We start from the raw sequence: 20,507 nt of genomic DNA on the forward strand, positions 1-20,507 counted from the left end.
GGCTTTATCTAATTATGCTCCATTAAAATCCAATTTCCTACGAAAACAGAATATCCTCCAAAATATATTGTATATGTGGAAATGGCTCGTTTATTAGGTATGATCAATAGTTTAGGTATTAAATTCATGTCATTATTGAAGATAAACAGGGTAAAACGATGTTAATAATGAGCGTCAACAATCTCCTGGTACTTAAAACTTGCTCGTCCTAGAAATCAACGTGGCAGAAACTATTGTTTTAAAAGGTATAATAGTACAGAGTACAGGAAGGCTGGCGATCATCTTCAGATTGCTCACCAAACCAGCTGGTCAACGTGTGAGTTGTGCAGACAGCAGAGCACCCTGGAGCCGTCACTGATTCCACTCGAGCTTAGCGTACGGCTCCTACCGCCCTGTTGCCGCGCCTTGCCTTGCCTTGCCGGTTGCTGCCGCCGCGGCTATTACCAATGAACCAACTCGTACTGCGCACAAAGCCACTGCACAACACAAGCCAGCAGCGACGGGTGAATGTGGGGTCCCGCTACGGATCTCAAAGGGTGTAATGCCATGGGCGACTTTCTTGCAGGGGGGAACGTGCGACGCGAGGCGGAGCCAGCCGACGGAGCCACCGGTGTAAGCCCCATTGAATACCGGTATCAGCTCCATTGGTCAACAGCGCCGAACGGTAATCTCTCACTAAATTTGTCAGCTGACACCGACGAACAGCCCTGACTCCGCCCTGTCTCCGCCCTGTCTCCGGCTGATGACGGCCGAGGGCCGACGACGACAGACAGTTCCGGTCTCCACGTGCTGCTAGCCTGCTACTACCAGACTACTGCTAGGAGTTCGACAGGCGTATATCCTCGAGTCCTCGACCCCTTTTCGATCCGGCACGACGTCTCCGTTGACTCTTTCGCAGGCATGCACGCCGCCGTGTCCGTGCCTCACGAACTGTCCACGTCTGCATGTGCTTGCATTGGCAGTTAGTTGATCGATGGATCCGAGGAGAAATCAACACCCTGCTGCCGGCTCAATCTGACAGCAGGGGAGCCTCGTTCAACTTGTATAGCATCCTTGCACCAGAAAGCGCCTAGAAATGTGGTGTGGACTGTGGAAACCTCCTCGAACATTGCCCCTTTTTTTCTAAAAAATAGAGAGAGAGAGAGAGAGTAAGTAAAACCTACATTTTGCATGCCACGTACGGGAGGTAGTTGTAGACTTGCAGTGATGTTTCAGTCCAATCGAGCTATGCCGACTTTTGAAGTCGATCAATTCTTTTAGGTCCATGCATGGCCTAGCGTTCTATCGTAACAACCGCAGACTCGTCCATGGATGGATATAGGTAGGTATATATAGGTGCCTAGGTGGGTACCATGCAGCTAGCCTAATCGCAAGTGAGTTCGACAGGTGGGTTTAGGCGCACCGACAGCACAGCGAGTGATTCACAGAAAACAGCGTACCATGCAGCTAGCCTAATCGCAAGTGGGTAGGCGTGCACGAGATTTCTTGCCCTTCTAGCGTCAAGTAAATTGTTTTGGGAGTTTAGCGTAAAGATGGGCGTGGTTCAACCATGGAGCGAACCGCAACGGATCCATCGACCCATATAGCATGTAAAGGTGCACCCGGTCTATCCATTTTATTAATTAGTACTGACCCGACGTAAAGATATTAGGGATGGATCCAGTTTATGCGTGCTGCTGGCTCGCTGCTGCTGCTTTGCCGGTTGCTTTGCCTGATTTCTGCCGCACGTGCCTTTCAAATACATCCATTTTATGCTGCTGATTGCTGACGTACAACAACTTTTCATTGTTGACACAATTTCTACAAAATGTCTGCACGGCTTCATAGACGAAACATGCAGCAGTTAGAAAACAAGGTAGGATTGTTGTTTTAGAGTCCAGAGGTTCAAACAACTGACTGGAGCTGTAACAATTCAGAAGAGTTTCTAGACAGGGAAATTGCCTATTTGCCATACAATTAAGGTAGAACGATCACTTGCTTCTACCACAGCACCCGAAAATTACAAAACAAAAGAAATAGCTGGCGAAGAGATTGCATAACAGTAAAGCACAAAGACCACCAGCAACTCAGGGTACACAACATCTGCATGTGAAACCTTTCCTTTGTCCATTCTTGATCCAAAATATCATTGTCCAGCCACAGCTATCCTAAAACAAAGAACCACAAGGCAGTAAGATGAAATCCAGAAACTCCTGTGAATGAAACAGATAGAAACATATTTGATTCAGCTAACATAGCAACATAATATGAATATTCAGCAAAATGGTGGATTAACAAATAGCAGCCCCATCCTATGGTTGCAATGTTCAGCAATAGGCACTACATGGCTTAATTTGCAGTAGCATGGTTATGAGTTATGCCAAATCAGTCTATTGAACACAAACAAAAAGACAGGTAGTTGCAATTGCTGCTTACAAACAAACAAATAAGAAACTTCAAAGGTTCATAACTTAGGTCCACACGATGAGAGCCCCCCCCTCCCCACCGCTAGCCCCCCTCCTTCCGCCGCTGCCGCGCCGCCCACCGCCGCCGGCGTCAACACAAGCCCACCTCCGAGGAGCCTCAACGAACCTGAACCTCAACCAGTACCCACGACCCCGACCCCCATTATCCCCACCCTCAAAGAGAGCATGGGAGCAGTTCCCCAACGCTTCCCCACCGCCACCTCCGCGGTTCCACCGGCGGCCGCCGCCCGAGGTCGATTGGGTGCCGGACTCACCGGATCCGCAGGTCACCTCGCCGGATCTGAAGATCCCCCTGCAAGATCTGCTACCCGCCGGCTCCAGGCCCTCTCCCATCGCGAAGGGCGGGACACGGTCCTATGCGGAGGTCGTCAGAGGAAGAACCTTCAATACTCCAACTGCCCGAGCCCCTCTACGCCACCACGGGGAAGACAGCTCTCCTACCCATGGGAGATGGAGTAAATCCGATGACAAGACAACCACGCGGCGCATTCAAGACTCCACGCCAGTGACACCGCACCCCGGACCTCCGTACGGCGGAGTAATGGGAACATCGCAGCACAATCTGGATCTCCATGCCTGGCAACCTGTGAGGAGTCGACGGATGCGGCGGCAAGCGCGGCCCGAGAAGCCGCGACGCGACGGCGGACATGACCGGAGCCGCAGAGACAATTCAAGACGGCCATCAAGCCGGGCATTGCTCGCCTTCAAACGGGAGACCGAGGGCCGCTGCTTCCGCTGCCTCGCCCCCAACCACCTCGCCTCGGCGTGCCGCGACCCGGTGCGCTGCTTCCGGTGCCGGCGCTTCGGGCATAGAGAGCGCGAGTGCAGAGCAACGCGGCCACAACCTCAACGGAGATCCGACTTCCGGGGGCCTCCTCGCACACCCACACCACCTGCAAAGCCGAGCGACGCTGCTTCTGGCCACCGCCCGCCGCCTAACAACACCCGTCCTTCCACACATCGCCACTCCTCCAATCGCCGCCCCCCCTTTGCTGAGCACCACCCACTGCAACCAAGAACCACCACACCCAAAATGGCCATAGGCGACCCAAACACACGGCCGGAAGTCGAGACTGTGTTCGTCTCCACAACTTTCCACCTTGAACATGATGCGCGGGACTGGGAAGCCTGTGCGCTTGTCCCGTGGGCATTACACTTGCCGCCGGATGCCGGCGCCAGGGACATTGCCGATCTCCTCACCAGAGAACTCCACCTGCGGCCTGGCGACGTTGCCGTCACACTCCACCAGCCCGAGCCGTACCTCATCAGGTTTGAGCAGGCTGAGCACGCGGCGGAGGCACGACGGAGAGGAAGATTCACAGGCGCCGGCATCCACATCTGCCTCCGCACCTGGCGAAGCCTCACCCACGCCCTCGGCTTCCGCATCTTCTACAGGGTTTGACTCTGCCTCGACGGAATCCCGTCACACGCTTGGACACCGGAGATCGTCGAGCGCGTCATCGGCCACAAGTGCGCCTTGCAGCACATCGTCACCGATCTCCTTCAACCGGCGGACTCCAGACACATTGAGCTGTGGGCTTGGACGGTCGATCCGAGCGAAATTCCGAAGAAGGTATGGCTTGCATTCACTCATAACCCAACAGCAAAATCATCCACCTTTGCAGTCTCGGCCGAGCCCTTGCAGCTGCCCTGGCAGCAAGGGACTCGGTATGAAGTCTTCATCCACTTGCCCCTTCTGGAGGATTACTCGGCGGCGGCACGGGATCTTCAGCAGGCCATCGACAATCCGCAGAGCATCGTCCCCATTAGGCGTCGCTATGAATGGCGCTACGGCCTCGTCGACGGCGCGCCCTCAAATGCAAGGTCGCGCTTCCCGGCGCGACTTCCTCGACCGCCGAGAGAACACACCAGTGCGGACCCGCTCCGTGCGGATCCAAGCGGGGGACGGCGTGCTCCTGCGGGCGGCTACAGAACAGAGTATGGCGATCGAGCTGTGGATGATGCTGGGGAAGGCGGACATCGGCGCGACACCTCCACCCATCAAGATCAGCGCAACAGAGAAGACCGTCCCAGGCGTCGGCCGGCGCGGCAGCGCTGTGATGACCGGCCGTTCATCTGGCCATCCCGCCGTGGCGGCGATGACGACGACCAAGAAGGCGACTACGACCACCCAGGACAGGGGCGGCACATCGACTCCGACTACTGGGGGTGTGCGGGAACGGTGCGCCGTGACCGCACACGCTCCCCCCCACGGCGCAACTATGCACCTCCGCAGGGACGGCGACATGAAGCCGGCGCACTGGGGCTAACCAACTTAGCCCCATCACAGCTTCAAACACTCTTCGCGGCGCAAGCGGCAACTCTGAAGAGCTACATCCAACACCAGGTAATCGAGGCACCACCCTCGACTTACATTTCCACCTTGGACGCCAGGACGCGCTTCTGGCACGCCGGCGCCGACGAGTACATTCGCAAGGCATGCTGGCTCGCCGACCAGCTCGGCATCGAGGAGGCGGCGCCGGGGGAAAAGGCCTGGTCCGACCCAGTCCCACTGCCACAAGTCTTCAACACGCTCCGCACGGTGCTGCTACAGGAACCGGCGGCGGCGGCGACGGCGGCTTCTCCGACAGTCCAAGATGTCAGCCGTGCCCTTGATGCGCTGTGCATTGAGGCCGGACAGGGCCAACAGCCTCAGCAGGCCGCGACCCAGCCAAGCAGTTCGCCTGACAAGGAGGCCCAACAGGCGACGGCCGAAAAGTATGCAGCCCCAGCCCAGTTCGACAGCCCACCTCGACCCGAACCAGAGCACACGGCCTCTCGCCTGGGGGACAGAAATAAGCTGGCCCATAAACCAAGCACCGAGCACGCCATTGTGGCCCATCAAACAGTGCAAACACCAGTCCATTACCACTGCCGATCAATGCCTGCCCATACCATAACGCCGGAGCGGCCCACACCAACTCAGCCATCTCCCACTGCGCCACTGACAGGCCCGATCACGCCCACGCCACAAATTGATGACTTATTTGCAACACCGCCGCCACCAGCTCTACTGCAACCCCCACCGCAACGCACACGTAGGGGCCGCACCTTTGACATGACCAAAGTGCGGCGGAGTGCACGCCTAGCTAAAAAGCTAGCTATGCCAGCAGTTGAACGCGCGCAGCGAAACCTTTGGAGAAAATTAGGTGTCGGCAATGATGAGATGATGCCAATTGAACAGGTTTTGCAGGACTTTCTTAATATGTTTCAGGGGGCGCTGCCGGACTACATCATATCTGCCATGACTGCCCTCTTCGACCTTGACGATGAAGCGGCGGACCACGCAAATGAAGCACTTCTACAGATGGCAGGCGCTGATGTGGGTGAGCTCCAGCAGATGGACCATGCGGCTGCATGAGTTTCTGCCACGGCAACTTCGTCAAGCGTCTTATTACCCGTTTATGTACTGCTACCTTTATGTACTTTATAATTATGTTCCTCACCCTGCTGGCTGCGACCTTCGGGGAGGACTTCACCCTAGCCCTGCTGGCTGCGACCTTCGGGCAAAAAACCTGAACTACAAACTATGCCCCGTCCGCGACAAACCTAAACCTGCGACGCCCTTTCTCACTACTACAAAATGCGCCAATGAACATGAGTCACCAACGACAGCAACTACGAGCACAGAGAAGTACACCCACGGGGTTACCACTCTACAAGTCACAATGCCATGGCTGCAGCAATTGCTACAGAAACTGCAATTCGGCCACTCCACCTTCGTGCGCCACAAAAATACCTTCAATGAGTAACAATTTCCAAATAATGAGCTGGAATGTGAGAGGGCTAAACGCACCTGCAAGATGCCTCACAGTTCGCGAAACCATTGCGGCGACAACATGCCACATCGTATGCCTGCAGGAAACAAAGTTGCAAAATATTGATGCGGCACTAGCAAACCTCCTAGGGGGACCTCGCTTAACTAATTTTACATACCAAGCGGCTTCAGGCACAAAAGGCGGTATACTACTACTCTGGGATGAAGGAGTCTTTGACATACAGGATATCCAAACAAGTCGGTTTTTTATCTCAGCAACAGCAATAGTTAAGCACAGTAACGTTCGGTTCCAACTCACGACGGTATACGGCCCATCACGGCACTCAGCAAAGCCTGCCTTCCTACGCCAACTACGAGCAATGGCGCCTGATGACACCACTCAATGGTTAATACTGGGCGACTTCAACTTAATATACAGCGCAAGAGACAAGAACAATAACAACTTAAATCGGAGGCTTATGAGGAGCTTCGAAGCAACACTGAACTATTGCGGACTTAAAGAGATTCACCTACAGAACAGGCGATTCACCTGGAGCAACGCAAGACATCAGCCGACGCTAACGCGAATTGACAGAGTTTTCTGCAATGCATCTTGGGATGTACAATTTGACGATCACGTCCTTCATGCCCTCTCTTCCTCGCACTCGGACCACTGCCCTTTAATACTCGCGCAACACTCGGGACCTTGTAAACCGACGCCATTCAAATTCGAAAACTTTTGGACACGACTACCAGGATTTTATGAAATTGTCACCCAGGAATGGTCAAAGCCGACTACCCATACTGAGCCGTTCCATAGACTGGGCTGTAAACTACACAACACTGCCCACGCACTAAGATCATGGAGCCGAATGCATGTCTCCGACGCTCGCTTAAAACTGCATATGGCTCAAGAAGTCATCCTACGCCTTGACGTAGCTGAGGAAACAAGAACGCTCACGGAACCAGAACACAATATACGGAGCAAACTCAAAAAACGACTTTTGGGATGGGCGGCCATAGCGAAAGCGAGAAGGAAACAGTGTTCTAGGATAACCTACCTACGAGAAGGTGATGCGAATACTAAGTTTTTCCACCTCAAGGCAAATGGGAGGAGGCGGAAAAACTTCATCCAACGATTGAAGAGGGGAAATGACTGGGCCGTGACGCACATACAAAAACAGCAAATAATCCAAAACCACTTCGACAACGTGATGTTTGCTCCTCCTACTCGCACCAGAACCTTCAACTGGGAAAAGCTACATTTCCCAGTAGTGGATTTAACCGGAATTGACAACCCTTTTTCAGATAAGGAAATACAAAATGCAATAACTGCCCTGCCCAAAGATAAAGCGCCAGGCCCAGATGGCTTCACTGGGCTGTTCTTCAAGTCATGCTGGGGTATCATCAAAGGAGACGTTATTGCGGCAGTAAACGCTTTTCACGCTGGGAGATGCAACGACTTAAATTTGCTTAATTCAGCAACCATTGTGTTGGTACCCAAAAAGGAAGGAGCTGAAAGCATCAACGACTTCAGACCGATAAGCCTTATACACGCAATAGCAAAGATCATTACCAAAGTGCTGGCAACTAGGCTTCAGCCCTACATGGACAAATTGATTTCGCCAAGCCAAAGTGCCTTCATCAAAGGACGAAGCATCCACGACAATTTCCTTTATGTTCGGAACATGGCAAGAAGGTTTCACAGGCACAGAATGCCGACACTGCTAATGAAGCTGGACATCTCAAAGGCTTTCGATTCTGTCCGCTGGGACTACCTGCTTGAATTATTGCAACATAGAGGATTTCCTGCAAGATGGCGTAACTGGATCACGGCATTACTAGTCACATCAACCTCCAAAGTCCTAATAAATGGAATTCCATCCGACGCAATTGTGCATGGGCGAGGCCTACGACAAGGAGACCCCCTATCTCCCTTCCTTTTCATCCTGGCGATAGATCCACTGTACCAATTAATACACACGGCGACGGGAATGGGATTACTTAAAAAACTAGGCGGACGTACGCCGCGCACTAACATCTCTATGTACGCCGATGACGCGGCCATCTTCATAAAGCCAACAAAGGAAGACGTCACAAATGTCACAAAACTCCTGCATTTATTCGGAGAGGCCACAGGACTCCAAACAAATCTACAAAAGACAACAGTGGCTCCCATCAGCTGCAATAACGTAGACCTCGACGAAATCCTATCCGAATGGCCAATCACTCGCACCGGCTTTCCATTAAAATACCTCGGGCTACCACTTGCGATAAGGCGCCTAAGGAAAGTGGACTTCCAACCCCTAATAGACAAAGCAGCTAAGAAGCTATCTGGGTGGCACAATCGCAACATCACACAAGCAGGCCGAGTCTGCCTCGCCAAAGCTGTGCTTTCTGCGCAACCTTTGTATCTGCTAACTGTCTTAAAACCAACATGCGAAGTCCTAGAAGAACTAGACAAAATAAGGAAACGATTCATCTGGGCCGGAGACAATCTGCTGACAGGTGGCAAATGCAAGGTCAACTGGATCAAATCCTGCTTACCAAAAAAAAATGGCGGACTAGGAGTGCTGAACCTTCATAATTTTGCTAGAGCATTGAGACTACGATGGATTTGGCATGAGTGGGAGTCCCCGGGGAAAACATGGATCGGAATGGACATTCCATGCGACGACTCTGATCAACGCTTATTCGCGGCTTGCACAATTATCACAGTGGGAAATGGATGCAAAACAAGCTTCTGGCACTCAGCTTGGGGAAGGGGTACCCGACCGAAGGACATTGCGCCCAACATATATAAGCTATCTAGGGGGAAACATAAAACTCTCGCAGAGGCATTACACAACAATAGATGGGTGACGGACATAAACATCCATGCCGGACTAACAACGCGACACTTACAAGAATTCGTCACACTATGGCGGCTAGTAGCGACAGTAAGCCTCCAAGCACAACAGGAAGACACAATCCGCTGGAAATTCACGCAAAATGGACAATACTCAGCGGCATCAGCATACAAGGCACAGTTCTTAGGATCCACTTATGCACCGCACAGTAAAACAATATGGAAATGCTGGGCACCCCCGAAATGCAAATTTTTCGCGTGGCTGATACTACAGGACCGGGTATGGACAGCTGATCGACTTGCGCGAAGAGGATGGCCGCACTCACCAAATTGCCCTCTATGCCGAGTACAACAAGAGACAGCACATCATCTCTTGACACAATGCAGATACACCAAGCGAATATGGAGTCTTGTTACCACTTGGGCCTCGCAACCCAGCCTACACCCTTCGGAATGGCCCCCAACTGCCAATGCTCTAGAGTGGTGGATAAATATGACTACAAGGACCGAAGCTCCTCGGAAAGGAGTTTGCTCTATGTGCCTGCTGATCATATGGGAAATTTGGAAGGAGCGCAATCGACGAATCTTCAACCATCAAGGGATGGCCGCAACCTCACTGCTGGCACAAATCAAAGCGGAAGCAGACACATGGATTTTAGCAGGGGCGAGAGCACTAGTGTTGTTCTTATCCAGAGAGTAATCGTGCTAGGAAAAGGAAACTTTTGTATCTCTCTCGTAACAATCTGTAATTATCTACTATCTCAATGAAATAGGCACTATCCCGTGCCCATTCGTTCAAAAAAAAATAAGAAACTTCCCCACAACTCATATGGAAAAGACAGTCAGGTCTCTAGTTTCTTCCCCACAACTCAGAAACTTCCATTGCCAGTCAATAGTTGCTTACAAGACACAAATGGTTTATTTCGACAACAAGTACATTAAAAGATTCTTAAACAGTACAACAAGTACATTAAAAGATTCTTAAACACTAAGTTTAGAATCAAACCAAGTTTAAGATGTCATGCACAGTACAACTTATAACCTAAGCATATGTTTTTCAATTTTCAGATCCATGCAAGATAAAAGATTTCGTACCCTGACCTGCAATAGCTAGTTTGCAAGATAAAAGATTTTGTGCCACTGTATTCAACGAATGGCTTCGATAACAGTTTGAACCCACCGCAATAGTTTTTCTTTAAAACAATTTCCCCTTGAACAGCCGCAAATCAACTACATTAGGGGGAAGATGGAATAGAAACATCTACAAATGGGAAAAACATGCCCCCTGCAAGGAGAGCAAAGGCCACTATGACCACGAGTCCAATGGCTAAATAAAATCCTTCATTGTGCTAGCAGAGCGTGAAAGAAAAGGGGGAGAGAAGACGAGATATCCGCAAGAAATTGCTTTGCGAAGAAGGAAACAGATTGGTTTCCAGTTACCCAACAAGAGCAGAGAAGAGCGCCGGCGTCGGATAGCTACTGCGCCGCCATGAACACCAGAGCAGAGGGGAGCAGAGTACCAAGGACAGCAGAGTAGTCACCGGAACAGAGCGGAGCAGAGCGCCAAAGGACAATGGAGGGGACGCCAGAGCGGAGCGGAGTCGAGGGCCAGCAGCAAGGTACACCTGGAGGGGGCGCCGGAGCGGAGGGCCGGCGGCGAGTAGCAGCGCCGCTGGAAGGAGAAGGGTCGATCCCCTCGACCCTGAGGTTCCGATCCATGGCCCCACCGCCGTTTCGTGAATGGGTTCAGGGTCCCACTAGGGGCCTGATTGGTTTGCTGAACCAGCCTAGCCTGCCTCGTATCAGCGAAGCAGGCCCCCGTCGACCAGGCTCTGAAGATACACAGACAGTTGATTGGTTGCTTGTTTGCATGTGATCAGGATATGCAGGGAAATTGATTGGTTGGGCTGCTCAGCACACTCTCCCACACTGCTCCTCTCCCGCTCGCGCTAGCCAGGCTCGGGAGCATTTGCTTATTTTTAAGCAAGTGTCACATCAATATTTAGATACTAATTAGGAGCATTAAACGTAGACTATTTACAAAATCCATTACATAAGTGGAGGCTAAACGGCGAGACGAATCTATTAAGCCTAATTAGTTCATGATTTGACAATGTGTTGCTACAGTAAACATTTGCTAATGATGGATTAATTAGGTTTAATAGGTTCGTCTCGCTGTTTAGCCTCCACTTATGTAATGGGTTTTGTAAATAGCCTACGTTTAATACTCCTAATTAGTATCTAAACATGGACGTGACACTTGCTTAAAAATAAGCAAAGGAATCAAACGCCCCCGAAGAATTTACTCGGATGCGCGGAGCCTGAGAGCCGCGCAGGTGGGATCTCAAGGTCCTGGCGGAGGGGGGAAGCACCCAACCAATCAGCCCCTAGGTTTATTTCTGCGGATCAGTTCGACGTCGAACCGCTCCACGCCCATCCCTTGTTTCGCGACAGTATCCCTAGAAAAATGACGACACAGTCACACGCCAATGTTTTTTTTTAGTGGGGGCGCTCACGTTCAAACTTCAAAAAGGTGGTACAATTGGAGGCCCAAGCAAGACTTTGTGAAACACAAAGGATTCAGGCTTCTCTCAGCCCACGTCTCCCCAGATGGGTCATCAGCCCATGACGCATTTGAGCGACCCTCCTCGTTGCGTACCATCCCGACAGATTTTTTTGAGAGAGATTAAAGATATAGAGCGGTTCATTAAACGGTATTGGGTGCAGCGACAAGTCCTCCGTCTCACGTCTCTACAGCTAAAAAAAAACAAAAAGGAGAAAAAAATGTCGTCGTCCCGCGGTCTTCCGCCCGATGAATCTGCCACCGATCTCCTGCTTCCGTCCGATTTCCCTCCACCCCTCCGACCCGTCCCTCCGCTCCTACGTCGAAAACCCCCCGATCCGTGTCCCTCCGATCCACGCAGACGACGCCTCCCAGATCACGCGCTTCCACATCGATGCCGCCATTGCCTCCGCCTCGCCAAAACCAGGCGCCGCCGTCGCCCCCCAACCAGCCGCCATCGTCTCCTCGAAACCGACGGCGCATTCCATCGCATGCATGCCACAGCCCGGTCCAATTCCAACGTCTTTTTATGTACGTGATCTACGATTCCACAGCTCCATCTCTACGATTGTTTCCGGCGGATTCCCTTCTAGGCAAGGCAGGGCCATGTCGTCGAGGTCTGCTCCAGCAAGTCATATTGAATTTTTAATGCAGCTGCTTGCAAATCTTGTGACCTTGGATGTGTAATAAGACGTGATGGCCTCTGCATATTAGGATGAAAGAGATCTTTTTTTAATCAATGTTTGTTGCCATACCTATCAATTATCGTGATGATAGTCAGAGGCCTATGCTTTACTCTCTTAATTGTACCTTACCGCAGAAGGCCACGTGATGTTGGGAGATGACACATTTAGAGCAGGAGCATGCGGAGGAGCGGCGGCAGAGCACAGTCCAATCTCCAGTCCATCATTCCTGCATGATTATTTGATATCAATTTTGCGATTTTGAGTGCCAGCCTACAAGGTGTCTTGTGCGTGGAGCCATACCTGGAGATCAACATAGACATCCTCCGTGACCATTGCGATTTTGGTGATGAATCCTCTCTGCAAAGTAACAGTACTTTTGATTATCATTTGTTCTAATTTCCTAATTTGAAATTTAAGCTTTCTTACTAGCCTTCTATTCATCAGAGTCAAAAGAGTTGTAAACTAGGCGGAACGGTATGCTATGCTGTGCCCGTTCCGATGCTAGACATGTGACGACTAAAAAATAAGCTTTCATTAGCCAGAACACATTTGAATAAGGTAGGTAGGTGATAACATATTGAATAAGCCTATATATGGCAATGTCTTATGAATGGTGAGGATAATAGTTTTTGCAATAATAGGAACTGTTAATGCAACAATAATTAGACATGGCGCAAAAGAGCAGAGTATTTTGAGCATAAAAGGGTGGCGATCTACTGTGGCTGCAGAAGATGGAGTTGAAGGTGGATGGTGCTGAGGCTATTCAGTACATGTATACACATCACAACTGTCTGCTACCTCCAACAATAGAGGTAAATGTAACCATGTTTCAGAGAGCATATCATAAACTGAATTAGAGATCACAGCACAGACTGTGCAGCTAATATGAATCTAATATCATGTAACAGCTAATTGGAGAGCATCACACATCGCACTTGCAGAGGAAGAAGGCGGAAAACTCACCGGATATCGCTGGCTTGCAACTGGATTGAAATGTTTTCAGTTCTTGCTGCCGCCAAAGCCTCCATGGACACTTGACCAAATCTGGAGGGTACCGCCTTGTCCCATCGCCAAGCCATTGTACAAGTCTACAGGATGCGATCACATATTCATGTTGCTCTTATATTTTGTATAAATATCCTTCAAATTAATTTCCTCATAATTGAGCCTTAAAAGATTGATTTGTGAAACATTGCATATGCATAGATAACATTACCATAGGATTGATATACAAGAAAACATGCCACGATCACTTAATCCTAGGAGGACAATAGTGGTGGATGCCAATCTATTAATCCTACTAGGTCAACCTAATTTTTTTGAAGTTAAGATCAGTGAATATTTTTTCAGGTCATAGTATCCTACTGAGGCAGAAGGCGTGCTTTTGGTGTGCTCAACCAATGGAGAACTATGCCATCAGATAAAGGCATCCAACATCCAGATGAAATTCATGGATTACTTAATTCTATGCTTATTTCATGAAAAGTAAAAGCTGCACTTAGGAAAAAAAGACGAAGCAAAATCACCTGAGAAGGACAGTTCCACATCTGAATTGTGCCAGCATTTCCAAGTCAGGTAACTGCCCTGGCATCGCTGCTATTGTGATCGACCTGCAATGCAAGGGTACGAGACTCTTCCACACATAAGGCAAAACATATTGTTGGATTAATAATGTACAAGAAAACAACAGATGCACAGTAGTGAGAAAAAAACATTATCCTGAGAACTCTCACAAGCCACGCAATACTACATAAAATTGTTCACTCAAATAATTTTATTTCAGAAATACAAGGCGTTAGCATATTTACCACTTAGAGTCTTCCATTTCTGTACTGGGTCCTTCAAAGCAGCATTAGCTCCTTGAAGCAATAGCAGGATAAGAAACATACGAGGATATCTTGCTCCCATTTGATTGGGAGGGGCACCCTGCATTAGGAAATAGATCAGTGAGATGTACATATGGAAGAGTTGTGCTTGAGAAGAGAATTTCAGGGGATAATTTCACAGGTATGGATGTACTCCAAATGACTGCAAGTTGCATCTGCTGAAACATCCATCTTTCTGAGTGACTCTGACAATGTATGCACTATGGTACACCTTTCTGATTACAATATCTTTGATTTTTATGTAGAAATTTTGTACCAAGGCAACAGTTTAAGGTTGCTTCCTTTAATTGTTCTTTCAGAATGTACTGTTACTGTATTCTATCAAAATATGAGTATTCCTTTAGTTATAACAAATGGATGCTGCTACCTGCTATGTTCTTCTACGTGCAAAATGAGAATCAAAGATAAATTCAGTCCCACCTGTAGGAACCATTATAACTTTAGCTATGCCAAGGAAATATGCAAGCTGTACATATACACCTACAGATGTGAAACACAACTAATGAGCCTTAGTCTACCTAAGCAAATAAGCACATGTGATACAAGATGATGACAAGCCACCGAGCAATGGCAATCAAATGCAGTACATCATTAGTTGACCCACCAAGAGCCATGACAATAACCATTACATTCTGCAATTACTTCTCGGTGATAATGTCCCTAGACTTCAAGTCCATCTTTAGCAATCTTAAAAGATACTTCCCACCAAGGCGGCATTCCTCTAGCTTTAGAGGGTCTTCAGCAGGGGTTGAATATCTTTTGGTACACAAAGAAAAAAAGATTAAAATTAGTTAATCTATGTAAGTGAAACAAACTGATGTAAAAGAAAACATATTCGTTGCTTCAAAATAAACAGGAAAAGATTAAGATACTGCAACAGGAAAAAGATTAAGATACTGTTTGCACATGTATGGAAGGCTCAAGGCCATGGTCTAGATAGCAGATGTCATCTTATTAGCTGTGTACATATCACCATATATCTCCATAGCAATGCATAAAAATTAAAATAAAAAGGTAGAATGAGTACTTGTATATAAGAACTAGAGTTGATGAACAGATAAAAGGTGATAAACATACCTGGAAAGAAGATTCCATGTCAGAAGAATTGCCCTGAAGTGACCAGTCTGCATTGAAAAATAAATTTCATCAAAACATTGACAGAATAAGAACAATTCAAAATCTCAAATATATTTAACAGATTATTGTGACATTGGTCAAGGACTCCAATACTCAATGACGCTTAGTGCCGCTATATACTTTTTTAGTAGCTAGGAAATTACTATGTGCGATGTAATGGTACTTAGCAAGTAGTTCTTGTGGTTCTGAATTTGTTCACAAGAAGGTAGCGAGAAGGAAAAAGTTTCCTATACGAATATGGAGACTCTGAACTCTGGAGACTCTAGAGGATCGAATGGTATGGTTCGCGTAGCAATTGATCCAGACGCAGGTGCATGTAGCACTTGCGTAGAAAGCGTTTCGTTTTCGTCTTACGCTCTTCAGCCTAGTTCTCGTCTGGTTCAGTTCAGTACATTAGGAATGAGCTGAACATCCGTTGCATGCATGCAGATCCCTCTCACTCTGCATCTGAAAAATGCCACCCAACCCCACGTTGCAGAGAAAGTATGCAGTCTCCTCACTCGTTTACGCATCAAGCATGTCGTCACTCTCAAGGGTCAACGTATCAAGTAGCACAACCACCCCCGGACACGTACGGAGTAGTACTGTACTGTATACTTGCTCCAGTTGAAATTAGTGTGGTCCCTGCACGAACTACAACTAACCTGCCTTTGACCGACAAAACATCTTCGAAAATTTGGATTTGATGTACAAAATGAAAATCTGTTTCCCTCGTAGAAAATCAGCATAACATCAATGATCAATGCCGTATCTTGCGAACTCTCTGTATCCAACTACTCCGTCCTTATAACGGCAGCTTGGTCTTGGAACTGGAAGCAATCTATAACTTCCCATTAGCCACACATCCATCGAAGCCCACTTCGGTGCCCGGCTCGATCGATCTCTGGCTCACAATGGCCGCGGCCGCGAGTGTGCCGAGCGGAGGCGACGTCCGCAAACAGATAGCGCAGCCCAGCGCGGGCGCGGCGACCACCACCGGCGCGGACGTGATACGCGAGAGCTCGGCCGCGCCGAGCCCCTTGCGCGGCACCACTACGACCCCGCCTCGGCAGCTCAAGGCGCCCCCGCCGCCGCCCCCAGCAACGGCGGCGCCGGCGGCCATCGACAAGACGCTGGCGAGCGTGGCCAACCTCGCCAAGCTGCTGCCGACGGGGACGGCGCTGGCGTTCCACTCGCTGTCCCCTTCCTTCACCAACCGCGGCGCGTGCCTGCCATCCAACCGCTACCTCACCGCCGCGCTGCTCTACCTCTGCTTCCTCTCCTGCATCTTCTTCTCCTTCACCGACAGCTTCGTCGGCGGCGACGGCAAGCTCTACTACGGCCTCGCCACGGCGAAAGGGTTCCTCGTGCTCAACTACACCGGCGACAGCGGCGACGAGGAGGAGGAGGACGCGGAGCGGCGGAGGCAGGTGTTCAGGAACCTCCACAGGCTCAGGATGCGGTGCGTGGACTTCGCGCACGCGGGCTTGTCGGCGGCGGTGTTCCTGACGGTGGCGTTCAGCGACCCCGCCGTGCAGAGCTGCTACTTCCCCGACGCCAGCGGCAACGTGAAGCAGGTGCTCACCAACCTGCCCCTCGGCGCCGGCTTCCTGTCCAGCATGGTGTTCCTCGTCTTCCCGACGACTCGGAAGGGGCTCGACTACACAGGTCGGTCCACAAACGCTTAGAAGGGTTTGTTCTGAAAGGGAACTTGTGAGGCCATATGCATGTATAAAGTGTACTTTCAATCCAGAATTGGTAAATGTGGAGGTGAAATAAAGAAAATACAAGCCGCAACTCCCGTCCCATTTTCGTCGTCCGTCGCTGCTCCTCATTTCGTTCAAGACGGTGTGTACCGCTGCTTCAAGTGTGGCCCTCGCAGCTCTGGACGGCGACGGTGTTCTCATCGACCCATTTCTACACTCGTTCCACAACCATCCAGCAGACCAGCACCAGCAGCTACCCCATTCCATCATGCTGTATCTGCTTGCTCCTCTTCACGGCTCGTGATTACTGCCTCGGCCAAAATTTCTCCTCCGTTCAGCCGTGATAAAGGCAGACACCAGATAGAACATCCGTGACCAGCGTCCTGCTGCTTCTGCAGGACACGGCAGTGCTGTGGACAGGCTAGAACTAAATGGGGATGACAGATCAGAAAGGTAGAGAGCCTCGATGTCGTCGCTCGGATTCCCTTTCGAGAGGGAGGAAATGAGCCGGCGTTCCAATGCCCGAGCGACAAAAACTGGCATCAAACATGGAAAAATTAACTGACCCACGGAAAAATAGTTAAAATCCATTTAATTAATAAATTGTGTATTTTAGGATTCGTGCAAATTTTATGGAAAGACAGAAGCAAAACTCGGTCGAAAAAAAAAGAAAAAGAGACAGGTTGAAGAGTCCAGGTCGGTTTCTGATATGTTATTATTATGAATCTCGGTCGTCCGATTCCCTCGTACAAGGGTTGCCTATCTATATACCTACTGCCAATTTTTTTCATCCGTCATGATTATTTTGTAAAAAAATTCCTCAACTTTTTAGTAATCAACCCGCAGTCCAAATTCTGAAGAGAGGAGGGCCTCGGGTGGAAAAGGGAGGGAAGAGAGGGGGTTAAAGGGAAAAAGCTTCTCCTTCCTTGGAAACACGAGCGGCGGCCGGAGCGGGGCGCCCCGCGCGGCCTCGGCGGCGAGGTCGGCCGGGCGGCGGCAGCCTCTTCCGCGCCGTCCTCGGTGTCCGCAGGCCGGTCGCACCCATCCACCAACGTTGCGCAGGTCTGCCCCTCCTCCCCTCCCGCGGTACTGAGGTTCCGTGCGCGCGGGCTGGCGGGTGGCTCGCGTCTTGGGTCGGCGGTGCAATGCGGGTAGGATTTCGTGGTCAATGCTGCGGCGATCGATCGGTTCGGGGGAATTTGGGTGGAGATCTGACGCGTTTGTGGGGAGCTGAGGTGCGGGCGTCAGATTTCGAGGCGGAGCTTTTGGCTGCCTGGTGAATAGACTATTGAAGTTGTACAAGAATGAGAAGTATGTTCTCTTTGTTGAGCAGTTTGGATCAAGAGAGCCAACATTTCTTGTTGCATTCAAGTGATTTATTGCTGAAAATGCCATATAAATAGCTATCCATCAGATCAACAAATGCATATCATGTATCTGCTTCACTTATTTTCAGGAGGCGGCAAACAACATGTCTATCCTGAGAAGCCTCTGGCAGGCACATTGGCTTCAAAAAAATGGGAAAAAACCAGGATGAGATTTTCTCTTGGCTAGAGGATAGCATTCTAGCATTGGAGCATGGATTTACTGACTTCCTCGAGCAAATGGGAAAGAGCTGGGTGGGATCCGAACCAAATCATTCTGAAAGTGCCAAAAGAACTTGTCTTGGTATTGCAACACCTGGACCAAGAGGTTTAAGATGCTACTGTGGCCTAGCAATTCCTCACTGACATACACTTCAGAGGTGATGGACCCTGACATAACAACAATCAGCCCAGTGAACAAGCTACACCCGCAAGATGACATCCTGGCAACAGGAAGCTCAAGCTACACCCGCAAGATGACATCCCGGCAACAGGAAGCTCAAGGTAGGCCTATCGATGTATTAGTGCCCAATATCACTATCCAGTGCTAGATCTTTTTTTCCCCTCCCACAACTCACAAGATGGTCCTTGCAGGTCCATTTTCATATGGAAACCAAAGGTTGAAGATGAATTTACAGAAGAAAGGACCAAACAGAAGGCCAAGGAATATGTATATGGATCAGGTTCAGGGAAGAAATCAAATGGCAAGCCTGACAATAGTAGTGATGACGACTCAGATGGCGATTCTGGCAGAAAGAACAAGAAAGCAAAGAAGACTCGTTTCACTCACACCGCAAAAGGAAAAGGCAAATCCAAAGTCTGATACTTGGTGTACTTCATGCTTCAGTAATTTTGACAAGAAATCGGCCACTTACCAGCCGCTGCTGAACCTTTGTTTCATCTTTTGTACCGTCTTGGCCCCTCTAAGATGCTGAAGACCCATAGTTATCTATGGCATGCACCCAAGGAGTTTTTGATAAGGAGCCCCCAAGGAGTTAGCTCTATAAGTAGGTTTCTGTTGCTTTTGGATCCCGACATGCTTATGGTCACTGGTCAATGTTGGCTTTTATCGGTGCACTATTTTTTTTTAAAAAATGTCTGTCCACTAATCATCCATGCTGACGAGCGAAGAACTCATTTTTTTTCTTGACTGCCTATTTTACCCATGTGCGCGCGGAGAAACTATAGAGTACATAAATAGAATTTCAAGCAAAGTGACAGGTAACAACACTTTCATTGCTTCCCTAAAAGATGGAACTTATAATACCATGTCGTGTATGAGAGGATAACCGATGCATCAGATCGAATAGTCATGGAGATAGGCGATGTGGAAGAGCCTTTTGCACAACACTGCACAATTGACCGGAGCTACTTGCTCCTAGGAATAACAAAAGCAGCTGATGCATTTGTGATGGTATTTCCAATTTTGACAGTGTAAAGTGTAAACATCTGGTCATGTGCCAAACATAGTTTTTTACAATATGAATTGCTAGATCACTAAGCATCAGCCGCATGAGAATCTTGGCATATTTTCAGTTGCAATTGATTTAGCAGGTCAAGATCATGCTTTGAAATTGAAAGGACAAGTAACACTATTATATAGAACATCGAATGCTTAGGTTATTAAGAAGGACGTAGTTTTTTAACACGATTATTTGTACAGGGCTATACATTTTCATCAAAAGGCGGCGGGTTGAAATAACGGTAATCCACTATGTTGCGGGTTCGCTTATATAATCATCGTATACTCTAAGATTAAAATTAGAATGGTTATCACTTGCTTAAATAAAAATATAATAAGTATGAGTAGAAAATATATGTTAAGTCAAAATTATATTGATTTTCTAGCAAATATATAGAGATCCGTTATAATAAAATATAGTAGTAGAAATATAAAAATACACGAGGTTTAGAAAATACAACCACATTCCACCGTATCAACGCACGGACATCTAATATATAATAAATATTCCTAGATCAGGAACTTTTCCCATCTCGCCAACTCGAAAAGATATTTTCCTAAAAAAAACTCGAAAATATCTCATTTATAAACAGAAAAAGGTCGGAGAAATCTCGTCGAGGACGCACAGAGAGTGCCCGTAAAAAGAAAAAAAGA

General features: G+C 48.9%; 1 protein-coding gene across 1 annotated transcript; it reads left to right on the forward strand.

The window, feature by feature from the left end:
* The first annotated feature begins 16,203 nt into the window (after window positions 1-16,203).
* On the forward strand, window positions 16,204-17,338 carry LOC117859044 (protein DMP5). The gene has a single exon (XM_034742216.2). It carries the CDS (start codon window positions 16,236-16,238, stop codon window positions 17,007-17,009), a length of 774 nt encoding a protein of 257 aa, XP_034598107.1. The 5' UTR covers window positions 16,204-16,235; the 3' UTR covers window positions 17,010-17,338.
* The last annotated feature ends 3,169 nt before the right edge of the window (window positions 17,339-20,507 follow it).

This window comes from Setaria viridis, chromosome 5 (assembly GCF_005286985.2).
Source record: "Setaria viridis chromosome 5, Setaria_viridis_v4.0, whole genome shotgun sequence".
In the NCBI taxonomy this organism is placed as follows: domain Eukaryota; kingdom Viridiplantae; phylum Streptophyta; class Magnoliopsida; order Poales; family Poaceae; genus Setaria; species Setaria viridis.

What these genes read in the sequence shown, in the direction of transcription:
- LOC117859044 (XM_034742216.2), top strand. Translation starts at nt 16,236, where the DNA reads ATGGCCGCGGCCGCGAGTGTGCCGAGCGGAGGCGACGTCCGCAAACAG.